General features: G+C 33.8%; 2 protein-coding genes across 2 annotated transcripts; one reads left to right on the top strand and one right to left on the bottom strand.

Moving 5' to 3' along the window:
- The first annotated feature begins 2,016 nt into the window (after nt 1–2,016).
- LOC106753898 lies at nt 2,017–8,647 on the top strand. The gene is made up of 9 exons (XM_014635769.2): nt 2,017–2,141; nt 2,701–3,541; nt 4,426–5,609; nt 6,071–6,368; nt 6,475–6,687; nt 7,113–7,286; nt 7,618–7,815; nt 7,905–8,018; nt 8,318–8,647. Exons 2-9 carry the CDS (start codon nt 2,789–2,791, stop codon nt 8,645–8,647), a joined length of 3,264 nt encoding a protein of 1,087 aa, XP_014491255.1. The 5' UTR covers nt 2,017–2,141; nt 2,701–2,788.
- A 401-nt stretch (nt 8,648–9,048) lies between these two features.
- On the bottom strand, nt 9,049–11,467 carry LOC106753899 (probable adenylate kinase 7, mitochondrial). Its single transcript, XM_014635770.2, has 4 exons — nt 11,062–11,467; nt 10,009–10,149; nt 9,737–9,922; nt 9,049–9,549 (listed from the first exon to the last, which is right to left on the bottom strand). The coding sequence occupies exons 1-4, from the start codon at nt 11,380–11,382 to the stop codon at nt 9,397–9,399; spliced, it is 801 nt and encodes a 266-aa protein (XP_014491256.1). The 5' UTR covers nt 11,383–11,467; the 3' UTR covers nt 9,049–9,396.
- Between the last annotated feature and the right edge of the window lie 4,736 nt (nt 11,468–16,203).

The following is a 16,203-nucleotide window of genomic DNA, read 5'->3' on the forward strand; positions in this document are numbered from 1 at the left end:
CATTAAAGCAACTATCTTCTTATCTTGAAAGACAACCAAACAACTTGATGACCGTAAAACACCCTAAGATGCATAGGAAGCTCAATATGCTCTTATGAACAAGTCAAATACTACATTAGGATCATTGATTAACAAAGAATATCATAGAGAACTTAAACACTATGTGTCAGCTAAAAAAAGTCATACATAGAAAAAAAACAAACAAACGAAGAAAGAAATAGAAAATAATCTATTATCACTATTCTAAACACACTATCAATTCTAAAACATGATTTTCTAAACTTACATTCAAACATGTTTTATACTAATATTTAAATTGTTTATATTGTTTAATCTGTTTTTGCTTAAAAATTTTAACAATTAAATTAAAATATATTCTTTAACTTTTAAAGTTTGAGAACAACACAAATTCTAACTTCATGATTAAAAATATATTAAACTTTAAATAAAATTATAATATTTTTTAAAGATAAACTTTTCTTAAAAGTTATCATTTATGATCATTTTCGGACTTCTTGTTAGGTTTATACGCACTTTCTTTTATAAAAGATGACATTCTGATTAAATTAATTATTTTGAAATAAAGTTTTAATAGATATCCCAAAAATAATTCTGGTTAAAATTTTTATACGTACTTTAAATTAATTATAGTTAGCAATTTTTAAATTATTTAACATGATTCCAAAGCATATATTATATAAAATAAATATTAGAATACCTATAATCTGTTACACGCTCCTCAACGGGCGTGACGAAGTTTTTATTGTTTTTATATTTAACGTGGTCTAAAATTTCCGCCAAGCATTCCATCAAGATTCAGTCACTGATCATCATGATGATTGTTTGCTGTGGTTTGCGCCAAACGACGCCGTTTAAATTTTACATTATTCTTGTGCAACTGATGGGGTCAGTTTACTCCGTACCCACTTTTTTATTTCGAGTATCAATTCTCACGCATTTTATAAAATTATTCTACAATCAATAATAATAATCATTATTACTACTAATACATAAATAATGTTTAAATATTATTAAAAAAATATTATCTAAATATCATTATTCATAACAATTAAATATTTAAAAATAAATTTTTTCAACAATTATTTTACAATTTTTTTATAAACATTTATTTAATATCTCTAATTAATCTGTTTTAAACACACTAACTAATAAAATTATAATACATAATCTATTATAAAAAAATTGTTAATATCTCATCTTCTTTTAAAAATAACCCTATTTTTGGAGGTACAAAATTAATAACTTTTCCTTTCATCACTAAGATAGTATTATTTATGGCGATGCATTTTCACAAAAAGAATGCTGATAAAAAAAAGATACAAAATGTGTAGTAGTTGTATTTTTCATAGTAAAAATAAGTTTACTTTATTATTATTTTCATCATTATCTAAGCAGTAGCTGCTTTTCATATCTTTTGTTTTATAGAGTTTTTATTCAATAGTTATATTAATTTTATATATTTATTTAAATAAAAATATACGTTTTATTATCTTTTAAATTTAATGTGAATTTTATAATATGCATTAAATTAATTTATATAGTGGATTTCCATTAAAAAAGAAAAACATGTAATTATAAAATGAACTACTGATGTGTAATTATTTCAAAGAAATAATTATCATTATTTTTTATTACCGTGTTATAACATGGTAATAATTTTATTTTTTTTAAATATAAATAAGTGTAAAATAAAATATTAGATGCATTTATAAAATATGAATATTTCATTATTACATATTGTTATAAATAATTTACTTGAACCATATTATTACAATTAAAAAGAATTAATTAAAAAATAATAATGTTATTTACAAAAGGAGCACAAAGTTAGTATAGCTATGTATTATTTTTTAAAATTAAATTTAAGGTTGAATATTTTAATTAGTACTGTAGTGACTAAAATAATGTTACTTATTGTGAAAAATGTGCGCTTTTTCTGTTTATGCTTCGTATAGGAATGTTGTTCTTCTAATAATTATAAATTATTTTTATATTCCTTTTTCTCCATTTTCTTCAATTTCATTCACTTGTACAGACTATCCCATAGATATGGTGGTGACCCTCTTGCAGTTCCAGCTTGTTGTCACAGCTTTCTGATTCTACCAGCCACTGCTTTCCCGGTACTCACTCTTCTTACATTTCAAGCATTCTCTTAGTTCAAACTTGCTATAACTTTTGCTTCTGTATTTAACCAGACACCATATTCTGCATTATCATTTTTCTACTCGATTTTGCATTCAAGTTCTGAGCTTTGTTACTGGGGTTTCTCCAGCTCTTGCTTGATCTAGGCCTTTCTGTTTATGTTCAAGGTTTTGTGTTTTTTTTGGTCTTTTTGTTTGGTCTCTCTGTTGCTGGTTTCAATTTATCTGCACCAAATTTGCTTTAAGTGGAGTTAAATTTGAGTCTTAAATAGTTTAACTGTCCTATCCTTACATTGTATATCTTCTGTGTTTGAAATTTGTTCAAGATAACCACCAAATCTTAGGTGGCTGCTTCACTGGCAAAGTTAATTTTTTTTTTTTTTTCTGTTTCTTAAACTTTCCTTTTGTTTTGTTCCCTCTTATTGAGTCAAGTATACTTAATAATTAGAGAGTTCAAAAACCATTCATTGCTATCTGACTAGGATTGCTGGTAAAATGCAAATCTAAATCTGATTTATTGCTGTCTGTTTCACTTCAGAGGGCTTGTGAGTGGTGATTGTTCAACTACACATTGAACTGCAGTTAAGAAGTTTTTCTTTGAAAGGAGCCTTATATTTGCTGCAGCAATGAAAGGAAAAAACAGGAGAAGTGGTGGTGGTGTCCATATGGAATACCTAATTCACATTCAGGAGATAAAGCCTTGGCCCCCTTCGCAATCTCTCAGATCGCTTCGTTCTGTGTTGATACAATGGGAGAATGGTGAACGCGCTTCAGGGTCTACTGCTCTTGTTTCCCCTTCTCTCAGTCCTAGTTCTGTTGCTGGTGAAGGAAAGCTCGAGTTTAATGAATCATTTAAGCTTCCTGTAACTCTGTCAAGGGATATGTCTATAAGAAATAGCACTGCCGAGGTGTACCAAAAGAATTGCTTGGAGTTCCACTTGTACGAGACTCGAAGAGACAAAACTGTTAAAGGGCAGTTGCTGGGGACTGCCATCATAGACTTGGCAGATTGTGGTGTACTTAGAGAGACTTTGAGCATTCGTACACCATTGAACTGCCAGAGAAACTACAGAAACACGGATCAGCCACTTTTGTTCGTTCAAATTGAGCCTGTTGAAAAGAGTCACCCTAGATCTTCTTTGAAAGACAGCTTCTCAAAGGTGGAGCCAAAGGACAATAATGGCAATGAATCTGTATCATCATTGATGAATGGAGAGTATGCTGAGGAAGCTGAGGTTGCCTCTTTTACTGATGATGATGTTTCCTCTCATTCATCTGCGGCTGCAGTCACTACTTCCTCTGATGTTTCCTCTCATTCATCTGTGGCTGCAATCACTACTTCCACTGAGTCTAGCGCATGTATGCCTCCTGCACAGGAGGTATTTTTCCTTATTCTATTCTTATCTATAGCAACGCACATTTCTTTTTTCTTCAAACTATGTTAGTATCTGTGGCAATTTATGTTGTCCTCCAGCCATATTTCATGAATATACTTTTTGAAACAGGACAAAATGCAGTCGTTGCAATGTATAGAAAGTGGTTTTTCCAACACAATGTTTAGATGTTTTCCTCTTCTTGACCAAGGTTGAACTTGTCATCGAATGCCTGACTGGACCCTTTCAAATGAAGTTGTTTTCTTCAATCACTACGAGGAAAATAAGAATCCTATTTGTTGTACTTCCAGTTACCCACACATAAGAATATGAAGAAAGCACATGAGAAAAGGAGAAAGAGAGTGGGAACAGGGATGAGCTAGAGTAGGGATTATGTCATTTGTTATAAGCTATAACAGATTGTGTTAGTGGAAAAAAGATATGGAGGCAAATTATGTGAATTAGTTAAATGACGAGAACAAATATATGGGGGGGCATGAACTGAATGATTTAGGTTGCAGGAAGGTCGCAGCCACTGGGCAGTGCTGCTTATTCAGTCTTTCCTGTTTATGATTTCATTTTACTGATCATCTTCTTAAACTGTTGATCCTATAACAATGGAAGTATGGGAATCCCTAGAGTGATTCCATCAAAATCAGTTTCCTATCCATATCTAATTGCATGTTTTACTACCCATTTCTCTTTTGGTATAAAGGGGATGGTAGTGCTTGCGCTCTTCTTGCTGGGTATCTAAACATAATGTAACAATGAGAAAATTCTTGTCAAGCTATTTAGTAATTCTTATTTTGCTATTAAGGGTTATAATATAATAATTCCTGTTTTCTTTTTGTTGGACATATCTAAATATAATAATTGCTACTAATTTGCAGAGTGCACCAAATGGATCATTGCAAAACAGTGGTACAAATGACAAGGGGTATCATCCATTGGCCTCAGAGACAAGAGTTGAGAATTTGAATGTGATGGAGCAAGATGCACATGAGACACTGGAGAGGAGTTCTTCTTATGTGTCATCCATGGATGTGTTCTCAGAAGTTGGGAGTCCAGTAAATGGTCATACCTCTAACATAAGCACTACCCATTATAGATCAGTGACAACCCCAAAGCAGGTTGCTTCTTTTAATGCCGACTCTTCTCCAAGCTTAGAGGAAAATTCTAAGAGCAGGTTGAAAAGCAGTGAGCATGAAAATTTGAATCAGGAGGGTAGTGAAAAAGTTGCCAATTGCAGAGAAAAGGGTACAGGTGTTCAAATAAACAGTAATGAAAGTGATTTTGACATCTATTCTGGAAACATTACATCTGTAGGTAGAGATTACCTCAACAATAATCCAAGATTTGGTTTGGAAACCAAAAACAACTTAAGTGAGAGATCTGAGGAAGTAGATAAAAGTCTGCAGGAGGGGCGAAGTGATACGTATTACAGTTCCATTGAGGATAAGGATGGAAATGAGTCGTTGCATTTTGATGAGCTGTATCTTGTTGAAGATGAACCAGTGGTGCAATATGCAAAAGACCAAGCTTTATTGGGTAGCAATTTATATTTTTTGGGCGGGTCAGATAATGGTATGAAAGGCAGTTTTATGAAAAAGGAAAGATTAAAGCATGTTAAGTCTGTAAGGTCATCAGCAGACTCAGCTAGGAGTATTGGGCCACTTGGTAACAATCAGCTCGCTGAGGTAAAGGAAAATGGTGTTAATGGAGATGTCCAAAATAATGGAGGGAACATTCAAAGCAGTGACAGAAAAGATGCCAAGGTTTATCCAAGGGAAGCCAGAAATGCCATTTTAGACAGCAAGATTGAACAAATGGAAAACAAGATAAAGATGCTTGAAGGAGAGTTAAGAGAAGCTGCTGCTATTGAGGCTGCTTTATTTTCAGTAGTTTCCGAACATGGAAGCTCAATGAGTAAAGTTCATGCCCCAGCTCGGCGCCTTTCCAGGCTGTACCTTCATGCTTGTAAAGAAAATCTTCAAGCAAGAAGGGTTGGGGCGGCTAGAAGTGCTGTTTCAGGATTAGTCCTCGTTGCGAAGGCATGTGGAAATGATGTCCCAAGGTAAGCTTGAGTATGCTAGTTACTGCCTTATTTTGGGTACAATGGTTACTTCATTCATTTTCATGTATATGTATCCGTTATCCTATCACTAGTCAACATAATATTTTAAGCACGAGTGGCTTCATCACGAGAAATTGGAGATATATTTCTAGGTAAAAATAATTGTCTTTAATTAATTAACTTAACAAGAAACTTTGTTTGGCATGAAGAAAACATTATACATACACTGATCTGTTTGAAATGAAATCAAAGTTATTGTAGTCTCAATAAAAAAAAAAAAAAGATAACGCAACATTATGTGGAAGATAAAAGGGATATACTTCATGAAACTCTCAGCTAATTGGATCATCAAATTAGATATTTTAGGTTTTTAATTATTACTGCCTATATTGGAAGTTACAGTTTCAACAGAAACTGTGCTGACTGCCGGGCAATTAACCTCTTCTTGCGTCTTGATGCAGGTTGACATTTTGGCTGTCTAATTCTATTGTGCTGAGAACAATAATAAGCAAAACTACCAAAGACATGACACCATCTAATACTTCTGGATCTAGAACAAAAAGGAAGAATGGAGAGGTGAAAGTTGGAAAGGTAACACAACCACTAATATGGAGAGGGTTCTCTCCTAGGAAAAACGATTACATGGCTTTTGAGAATGGAGGTATATGTAACTGGGATGACCCAAATGTGTTCACCTCAGCACTGGAAAAGGTAGAAGCTTGGATCTTTTCTCGCATTGTGGAATCTATTTGGTGGCAGGTAACGCTTTCATCCCATACAGAAGGCTTAAGTCCCCATATGAGTTCATTATTAATATAAAATAGTCCCATTGGCTTCTAACATGGATCATTCTTTCTGTGTCCAGTCTTTGACTCCATGTATGCAGAATTCTGATGCCAAGGTCACTCGTAAAGATTCTTCAAAAAACTATACAAATATGTCTGGCTCATGTGACCAAGATCAGGGAAATTTATCGCTAGATATTTGGAAGAATGCTTTTAGAGAAGCCTGTGAAAGGCTATGTCCTATCCGCGCTGGAGGGCACGAGTGTGGTTGTTTGTCTGTGCTGCCTAGATTGGTCAGTATATATCTATCCATTTCCCTCTTCCTTTCCTTCAATATTTTTAGGCTAAAGGTATTGAAGTTTTTCATTATAGTACCTTTTTGTATTGTCCCTTTTCAGTTGTCATTTATCTGTAGGTTTAGTCTGCATGGTAGCTGAAGAGCTTTGAAATGTATGATTATGTAAACAAAGAATAATGAGTGCGTGTATTTTTCACTGGAGCATAGTGCCTCCTACTGACGGTTAACAGGAGAAAAAGTATGTTTTCCGCAAATTGCTTAAGCTGAAGCCAAAATATTTACAACTCTTCTGAGATGTGAAATCCCCTAACTTTCCCGACAAACTAATATCTTTAAGTATACCAATCTATGTATCTACGTTTTGTCGTCAGATTGAGACAAAATTGACATTAGACTGCATTTTGTTTTTACTTATTCCAGATAATGGAGCAGTGTGTGGCAAGATTGGATGTTGCTATGTTCAATGCCATTCTTCGGGAGTCTGATGATGGTATTCCAACCGATCCTGTATCTGATCCCATTGGTGATCCCAAGGTTCTCCCTATTCCACCCGGTAAATTGAGCTTTGGATCTGGTGCACAGCTAAAAACTGCGGTAATATATCTGATCTCAACAAATTTTTATCTGAACTAGAACGTGTGGCTCTGTACAAGTGAATGTAATTGCAACCTACTGTGATAGACTCAATTTACTTTCCTTTCTGCTAATATCTGTTTCTTGAATGTAACTCTAAAAGTGGGCCTGAAGTATGATGTTTTGGCTTGGAGTTAACCACTACTACATTGAGCAATTAGAAGTTAACTGCTTTGCAGCAAAAAATGAAAATAAAAAATGTTTTTGAATATGCGTATGTTCAATATAATGTCACTGGATATAAATTGTTTCGACTGAGTAGTTATTTTCATTTGTGTTCTGGATTTCTCAGATTGGTAACTGGTCTAGATGGCTAACTGACCTATTTGGTCTGGATGACGATGATTCACATGATAGAGATGATGATGACCTTGACAGCAATGATGGAAGTCAAAATACATCCTTCAAATCCTTCCATCTTCTTAATGCATTAAGCGACCTTCTGATGCTTCCTAAGGATATGTTGTTAAATGCCTCCATTAGGAAAGAGGTTAGCCAATGAACTTGTGTTTTTCGCCATTTAATTAACTTGCTACTTGTTTCTTCCTCTAAATCATTCTTTCATCATTGCTTATGAAGGTGTGCCCAATGTTTACTGCACCTCTAATCATGAGGATACTAGACAATTTTGTCCCAGATGAGTTTTGTCCTGATCCAATTCCTGATGATGTTTTTGAAGCTCTGGACTCACAGGTTAGATAAATAAATTTCCAGTTGTCATTTTGTTCTCGTTATTTATTAATGACTCTGACTTTCACACTGGCCAAGTATAGTAATTTAAGTCTACCAAATATTACCAACTTTTTTCTTATGTTTGAGTAATATAGGATTCTAGTTTGATACTTCATACACGTGTCTCAAGAAAACAATGGATGAATGAAATTGACATCTCATGATATGTTCATGGTTTTATATCTGATGTTTTATGATTAAGCGATCAAGAATTCCAAATTTAGCTTATGGTCTCTACATGTGCTTTTAATTTGAAGCAGGATGATCTTGATGATGGAAATGAGTCTGTCAACAATTTCCCATGCAGTGCAACTCCCATTGCATATTCACCTCCACCAGCAACTACCATTACAAGCATTACGGGTGAGATTGGAAGTGAGTCTCAGCTTAGAAGAAGCAAATCTTCCATTGTTAGGAAGTCATACACCAGCGATGATGAGCTCGATGAACTAAACTATCCATTATCTTTAATATTGAATAGTGGCTCCTCACCAGCATCAACAAAGTCCAATTGCAAGTGGAAAGAGAGTCGCGATGAATCTGCCATTAGATTTGAACTTCTTAGGGATGTTTGGATGAACAGTGAATGAGTGACCACAAACTAGATCTCACCCTTTTCCTGTTATATTTCATCGGTAGCACTGTGTAAAAAGCAAGATATATATTCTAGGTGTAACAGAACGAAGATACCGAGTACTGAAAAACGAGATGGTGGAAGTGACCAGCGTATAATAAATAATGTTCAGTCATTGCTTGGACCATACAATAAGGTCATGTGAGATTTAAGTTCTGAAGTGCTTATTATGTAAATGATTTAAGATGCTCATTTTTGCTTGTTTTGAATCCGGGATTGAAAGACCCAAGAAATTCAAATGCAAATTGCCTGCAAAGGTAGCGGAAAATTTTGAAGGCTTAAATATTAGTGGCAGTTAAGAACCCAAAAGCAAAATGCAACAAATAAATAAATGACAGCATTCGCTGTATATACGGCTTTAAAAAAAAGTGAACATATGACATTTAAGAGTCCTTAACTTTTACATGATATGCTTGGTGTATAACGTGACTTTGAGACCAGGAAAAATACTAGAGAAAAAACTATTATGGGATAATTGAACAAAAAAAAGACAACACGATTCCACTAGTAGTATTTAGGACCATACATTGGGTATTGATTCATACTTGTCAACCTTTTCGCTACAGAACAAACTAGCATTCTCAAAATTTTGCAAAACAATCAATATAGAAACCGACACAAAATTTCTATGAAATTGTTGTAGCCCTCATATTCACATACTAAAATGCCGACAACGGATTGATGCCATAGAAGATTGGTGGCCCTTCAAGCAGTTAACTTCTGTGAAGAACTAAGAGCATTAATATGCTGAAGATGTAGCGCAGCTAGAAGTCCCTGCCAGGTTTCACCATGTCCACCTGCTAATTCAAAGTTCAGAAGTTTCTTCTGCTTCCTGTAGTAATCTTCCAACAGCTTGCACTAGAAGAGAAAAATAAAACCCCAAAATATAAGTACAAGTACCAAGTGATTAGTATCTCAAACAAGCTTAGCACAACTTGAGTTAGTATGGGAAACATAAAAACTTGAAAGAAAAGAAAAACAACTATTTCTTTAGACAAAACTAATCTATAAAGGCATCAAAATGAAAATAAAAGTGATTAGTTACCTCGTCTTCATGACTTTGAACATTATCATCAGGCAATTGTTTTGTTGGGTTCCTGGAGCTGGTCATAAGAATATATTCTTGGCCAGAGTTAAATTTTCGATTTCCAAAATTCTTTTTAAGTAATTCCTCTTCGGAACTTTTGAAGTTCACCACCAGATCAACATGAGCAATGTGATCAAGGATCTCCTGTGAAACATCCACGATTTGTAGGAATGAATAACAAAGAAAATTTTGAGCTGTTTACATTAGAAAGGTGAAATGAAACAACTTACAGCTTGGACCCTTGTTCGAGGGAAACCATCAAGAATAAAGCCAGTTTCGCCTCTTGAGTACCCATCGTCCAGTCTCTTCTTTAGCAGCCCAAAAATAATTTCCTCTGGGACAAGTTTTCCATGATCTAAGGCATTTGCTATCTGCATTGGAAGAACCCCACGTCACACCGATATTGATTAAGAAAACAATTTTACTACCCATTACCCTATGGTATGTTTAGACCACAAGAAAAAAGTAGGAAAAATTTTGATCAGTAATGATATATTAAGAAAAAAGTTCGTTTTTTTTTTTCTTTCACTTTGTCCTTAACTTGGTATTCAAATTTTGTTTCACAGTCTCTATTACAATATAAAAACACATTGACAAACTATAACGTAACGTAGATTTATCAATTTTAATAGTAATTATCTAACAGTCGTATAAAAATAATTTCTGACAATATAAATATGATTTCAGACTGTAATTACGTAAATTATTTATTTAATAAACAAAACCCAAGCAAGCTTAAAAATATCAGTATAACTTAGAAGGATTCAATCCCAACTTTCCGCATAACAACAACCTTAACAACATATTTAGTAATAATAATATTACAAAAAAAAGGTCAAAAAAAGTAGAACCATTCAAATTGAATTTAGACACATCCTCATAACACGCATAACGTTTAAAATGCAAGCTTAAGTAGAGCGTGCTTGGATTCCAAAATTGGTTTCGTAAAATTAATTACCATATATATGTTTAAATATTTTTATTCATAGCAAATTTATTTAAAGTTGCTTAAAAATTTAAAATAATTTCAAAAAATATAATGTTCTTCGATATGAAACCAAACGTGATCATAAATACAAAATCACGTTAATTCTAAAACCAATATGCACAACTTTACTTACCTAATTTTTCCTTAATTCGACGAGATTATCACCATTAATTTTAATTAAATACAAGAGAAAAGAGTCGAAAGAAATAATTGAAAGACCTACGAAGAAATGAAAGTAAACTGAAGGAAAAGGAGAGAGGAAACCCTAGAACGGAATAGTGAATGAATGAATTACTTGGTGATAGAGGTAGGAGCGAGGGTTGAGGTCCTGGCTGAGGAGCGTAGCCATGGAAATGTGAGGAACTTCTAGAAGCTTCGAGAGCCTCTGCGCGAAGAGGTTCCTCCTAGCTCCAGGCTCCCCTATCATCACCCACTGCACTCCGCGCTCCGGCTTGCAACCCTGTGCGTCAAGCATGCCGCGTGCTGCGCACTCCTCTTCCTCGTCATCCTCGTAGTAGCACTGTGCAGCGGCCGCCGATCCAAACCCCCGGTTAGACCGGAGAACGAGGGCCCTCAGCGGCACCGCGGCGACCCTGAGTCGTGCGATTGCGGCCATGGCGGCGACGGAGGCGTGTTTTCCGTTACTGAGGTTTCGAGAAAGAGAATGGGAAATGGTTCGCGATGAGGAGAAACAGAGAACCCTGGAGCTGAGGTTTTAAGAAGGAATTTTCTTACTGTTATTTGAGGTTATGAAAAAAACACTGTTTTGTTAAGTAATTACGGAGGGTGCCACTAGTGTAGCGTGCCGGGAGCAAGAACTATTTGCCACGTGACTGAAGGTGATTGGTAGCAGCGGATCTAGTGTGTGCGGGATCACCGAGTTCCCTTTTGGCAATTAATCCTAAACGTTGGGTGTTGTGGCGAGTGAGTGAAACACCTTTAATTTGAGTTGGATCCAATTTGATATTTGGATATCTTAGGATGCCTTCTCAAATATAATTCTTTTCATGTCTTCCAATAAAGTATTTTTGATAAGTTTTCTTACTTTTTCTTATGGAACTCATCTTATGTTAGAATAAAGACTTGGTAAACATGTACTAAATTAGTGTAAAATTAAAGTTAGAGTATATCAGACGATTGATGCGGTAAACTTTTTTACCTACATTCAGTTAGAAATATTTACTATGAAATGTTATCATATTTATCCAAATTGTTTTGTACGTATATTTGTGTAATCAACGTATAAAACTCTTCGCACAAAGAAATAATTTAAAAGAAGAAGTAAATACATCTAGGAATAATGTGAAGATACTATAACAACAGGTTAACAATCTTAGGATAGAGTTGAGTGTCTCTGAACATGAAAAATAAGAAACTATTTTACAAAATAAAAGACTTGTAGAAAATGTAACTCTAGGCAAAAATGTAAAGCACATAAAATCCCTTAGGCATTAAAATGATATCCTCACCAAAATATTAAGTAGAAATTTTGTAGGAAATGCTAGGTTAAATCGTCTATGGAGAGAAAGTAGGCATCCATGAAACAAACAAGGTTTAGGTTATAGAAAACAATTCATAAAACATAAAAATAAAACTAAACATATTAAGTCAGTCAAGTCAAATAATGATACATTGACTTCTGAGAAGAAGGAAATGTATGTGTTTAACAAGTCAGGACCCAACTGGTTATGGGTACCTAAAAGTCAAATAATTTCTCCTGCAGATATGTTTAATGATCGAAAGAAAATCCCTATCATGATATCTGGACAATGACTGCTCACATCATATGACGGGAGAAAAATGTATGTTCCTAAACTTGAGAGACAAGAAAGGAGACAAGAAAGGAGGATCGATCACTTTTGGAGGAAATCAAAAAGGAAAAATCATAGGAATTGAAAAGATAGGTACAAATCTTTCCCCCTCCATTGATAATGTTTTGTTAGTAAATAACCTTGAACATAATTTGCTTAGCATAATTCAATTGTGTGACAATGGATATAATGTTGTTTTTGAAAAAGGTCAATGTAGGGTATTAGATAATAATAACTCCTTAGCATTTATAATTAATAGACAATGTAACTTGTATAAAATAAATTTAGATGAATTTCAGTTTCAAAGTGTCTCATGTCTAGTATCTATGAAAGATGAGGCGGTAACATGACATAATAATTGTGGACACACAAGCATGAGATTAATCTCAAAATTGTAACGCCATGATCTCATTAGAGGATAACCAAAATTATCATTCAATGATACAATCTTTTGTAAGTGCTTGCATGAGGGGAAAACAGGTCATATAATCTTTTAAAAGTAAGAACATGGTTTCAATCAAACAACCTATTGAGTTGCTTTATATAGATTTGTTTGGACCTACAAGAATTGAGTCTGTGAGTGGTAAATGCTATGGACTATGATTTTTCTATATGGACTTGGGTTCTATTTATAACTCATAAGGATGAGACTTTTAATGCTTTTTGCAAACTCTATAAGATGATAGAAACTGAAAAGGATTTGAAAATCATGTCTATCCAAAGTGACCATGGAGGAGAATTTGGAAATGAGCTTTTCAAAAAATTTTGCGAAAACTGTTAAACACAACTTTTCACCTCCAAGAACTCCACAACAAAATGGAGTTGTTGAGAGGAAAAATAGATCTTTACAAGAAATGGCCAAAACTATGTTAAATGCTTTTAACACTCCTAAACACTTCTGCGCAGAAGCAGTTAACACTGTCTCCTACATTTAGAACAAAGTCTAAATTAGGTCAATCCTCAGCAAAACACCTTATGTATTATGGAAGGACAAAAGGTCAAATATTTCTTATTTTCATCCTTTTGGTTGTCAATGTTTTATTTTAAACACCAAGGATAACCTAGGAAAGTTTGATTCTCGTAGTGATGAAAGGGTCATGCTTGGCTATTAAAAAACATCAAGGGAGTTTAGAGTCTACAACTTTAGAACCCTGAAAGTTGAAGAAGCCATTCATGTGAAATTTAACCTTGAGCCTGACCAAAATAAGTAAGAGTTAGACGACTCCTTCTCTAAAATGTAGGTAAACGATAATTTGTCCAATGAGGCAAATGCATTAAAGAATCCTAACAAAGAAATCGAGAGTCAACATGAAAAGCCATTCAACAATGCTAGTGAAGAAAGAAGAGAACCAAATAGCCTACATCGTTTGATCATTAAGGACCATCGTTCAGAGAAAATCATTGGAAATATGAATGAGCATTTGAGAACAAGATTGTATCACAAGCCCCTTTCCACTACTCTCATATCTCAAATTGAGCCACTAAAAGTCAATCAGGCTCTTAAAGACAACTCTTGGGTTGAAGCTATGAAAGAAGAACTTGATCAATTCAAGAAAAATGAAGTATGGGAACTCGTAGAGTTACCCCATGGAAAGCATGTAGTCGGAGCTAAATGGGTCTATCGCAACAAGCTAGATGAGAAAGGAAATGTCATCAGAAATAAAGCAAGACTAATTTTGAAGGGTTATTCTCAACAAGGAGGAATAGACTACACAAAAACTTATACTCTTGTAGCAAGGTTGGAAGTTATTCACATTCTTCTATCATTTAGGACATTCAATAAAATCAACCTATATCAAATGGACGTCAAGAGTGCATTCCTAAACAACAACATTAAGGAAGAAGTATTTATGGAACAACCTCCAAGATTTGAATTCCAGATGAATCCCACATATGTCTTCATACTTAACAAAGCATTATATGGTTTAAAGTAATCTCCCAAAGCTTGGTGTGAAAGATTAAGTCTCTTCCTTACAAAGAATGGTTTCATGAGAGGTCAAGTAGACACCACGCTCTTAAGGAAAAATGTCAATCAAAACTTCATTATCATTCATATATATGTTGATGACATTATCTTTGTTGCTACTCATGGAAAGTTACGCTAAGACTTCTCGATCATGATCCAAGAACAATTCGAGATGAGTATGATGGGCGAGCTAAAGTTCTTTCTTGGACTACAAATCAAGCAAGAAGACGACGCAATATACATCCTCCAAACTAAGTAGTGGGTTGTTGGGCACTTAGTTGTTCTAGGTGGCGCTGAGCGCTAGTTCTCCTTACATGTTTATATCTTTATTTTCTCTATATTTTGTTAGGCAAGGGATCTTGCTCGTTGAGCGACCTTTGTTATAACAACATTGTTGTTGTTTTCTCTAATCTTTTGATTCATGTTTGCTTTGTTATATAGAATTCAATCCATGTTTATATTGGGAATGTGTTTATGTTTAATGGATTCGAAATATGGATATGATTATGAGTGGTATTTGATATGATTTTAGTGCGGGTGATATATGGTATGGAAAGGATTTTAAGGAGAAGTTCTTAAGTCAATCATGTGTAGTGTATGTATTGATATATGAGCTTTGTATTGGGGGCTATCTTGATACTCTTAATAACTTTCAATCTCGAGTTGAGAAGGAATGATTATGTCGTGAAAAGTAGCAGAAGGTCCTTAGTCTAATGATTGTTTAATAGGCCATAAATGTTTGACGGATTAACATCAATGTGATAACTAGTGCGGATGAGTTGTTTCACCATGCACAGGAATTGGATTCCTAAAGTCCGATATTAATATTGTTTTCAGATAGTAAAGTCTAATTTATTAAAATTATGATAATTCATGTGTTTAAATCTATTAAAAATTAGGATATTACATTTTACATTAATTTAATTTTTTTTAAAAATAATTTATCTATTAATAAGTTTTAACCAATATTTTTTCAAACATACAAGTGAGAATTCCCTTATTTTTCTTTAAAATAGAATAAAAATGATTAAAAAACTATTGTTTAGTTTTGCCAAAACACGTTATTCAAAATCCGTAACAAAAATAACATATTGCCATTTTATTTATAATATATATATATATATATATATATATATATATATATATATATATATGCTTAATACCGCTTTTGGTCCCTAGTTTGGGAGGGTTTGTTCAATACGGTCCTATCTTTTTCTTTCATAACAATTGATCTCACCTTTTAAAAAAACTGTTCAATTGAGTCCTTTTTGTTCATAGTGGTCCCATATTCAAGTTTAAATTGTTTATTATAGTCCTTATTGTATACGATGATGACATGATTTTTAACATAACATTATGTCAGGACGGTTAAAATAACATTTGGATAGGTGAATGCATGAAAGAACTTATTGACGTCGTAACCAGCACCGTTAGAAAATTGACGTCGTAACCAAAAAGGAGTCAATTGAACAGTTTTCTTAAAAAATGGGATCAATTGTTACTAGAAAAAAAAGGTAGGACCATATTGAACAAAACCTCCCAAATTAGGGACCAAAAGCGGTATTAAACCATATATATATATACATATATATATATATATACATATATGTATTATATATATATGTATATATAGATATATATATATATATGTATGTATATA

The sequence above is a fragment of the Vigna radiata genome, unplaced genomic scaffold, assembly GCF_000741045.1.
Source record: "Vigna radiata var. radiata cultivar VC1973A unplaced genomic scaffold, Vradiata_ver6 scaffold_7, whole genome shotgun sequence".
NCBI lineage: Eukaryota > Viridiplantae > Streptophyta > Magnoliopsida > Fabales > Fabaceae > Vigna > Vigna radiata.

Excerpts from the sequence above, each read along its gene's own strand:
- LOC106753899 (XM_014635770.2), bottom strand. The coding sequence starts at position 11,382 with ATGGCCGCAATCGCACGACTCAGGGTCGCCGCGGTGCCGCTGAGGGCC. Across the intron at positions 10,150-11,061 it reads GCTCCTACCTCTATCACCAA|ATAGCAAATGCCTTAGATCA; the intron begins GTAATTCATTCA and ends CTTCCAATGCAG. Across the intron at positions 9,923-10,008 it reads CTCGAACAAGGGTCCAAGCT|GAGATCCTTGATCACATTGC; the intron begins GTAAGTTGTTTC and ends GATGTTTCACAG.
- LOC106753898 (XM_014635769.2), top strand. The coding sequence starts at position 2,789 with ATGAAAGGAAAAAACAGGAGAAGTGGTGGTGGTGTCCATATGGAATAC. Across the intron at positions 3,542-4,425 it reads GTATGCCTCCTGCACAGGAG|AGTGCACCAAATGGATCATT; the intron begins GTATTTTTCCTT and ends ACTAATTTGCAG. Across the intron at positions 6,688-7,112 it reads TGTCTGTGCTGCCTAGATTG|ATAATGGAGCAGTGTGTGGC; the intron begins GTCAGTATATAT and ends TACTTATTCCAG.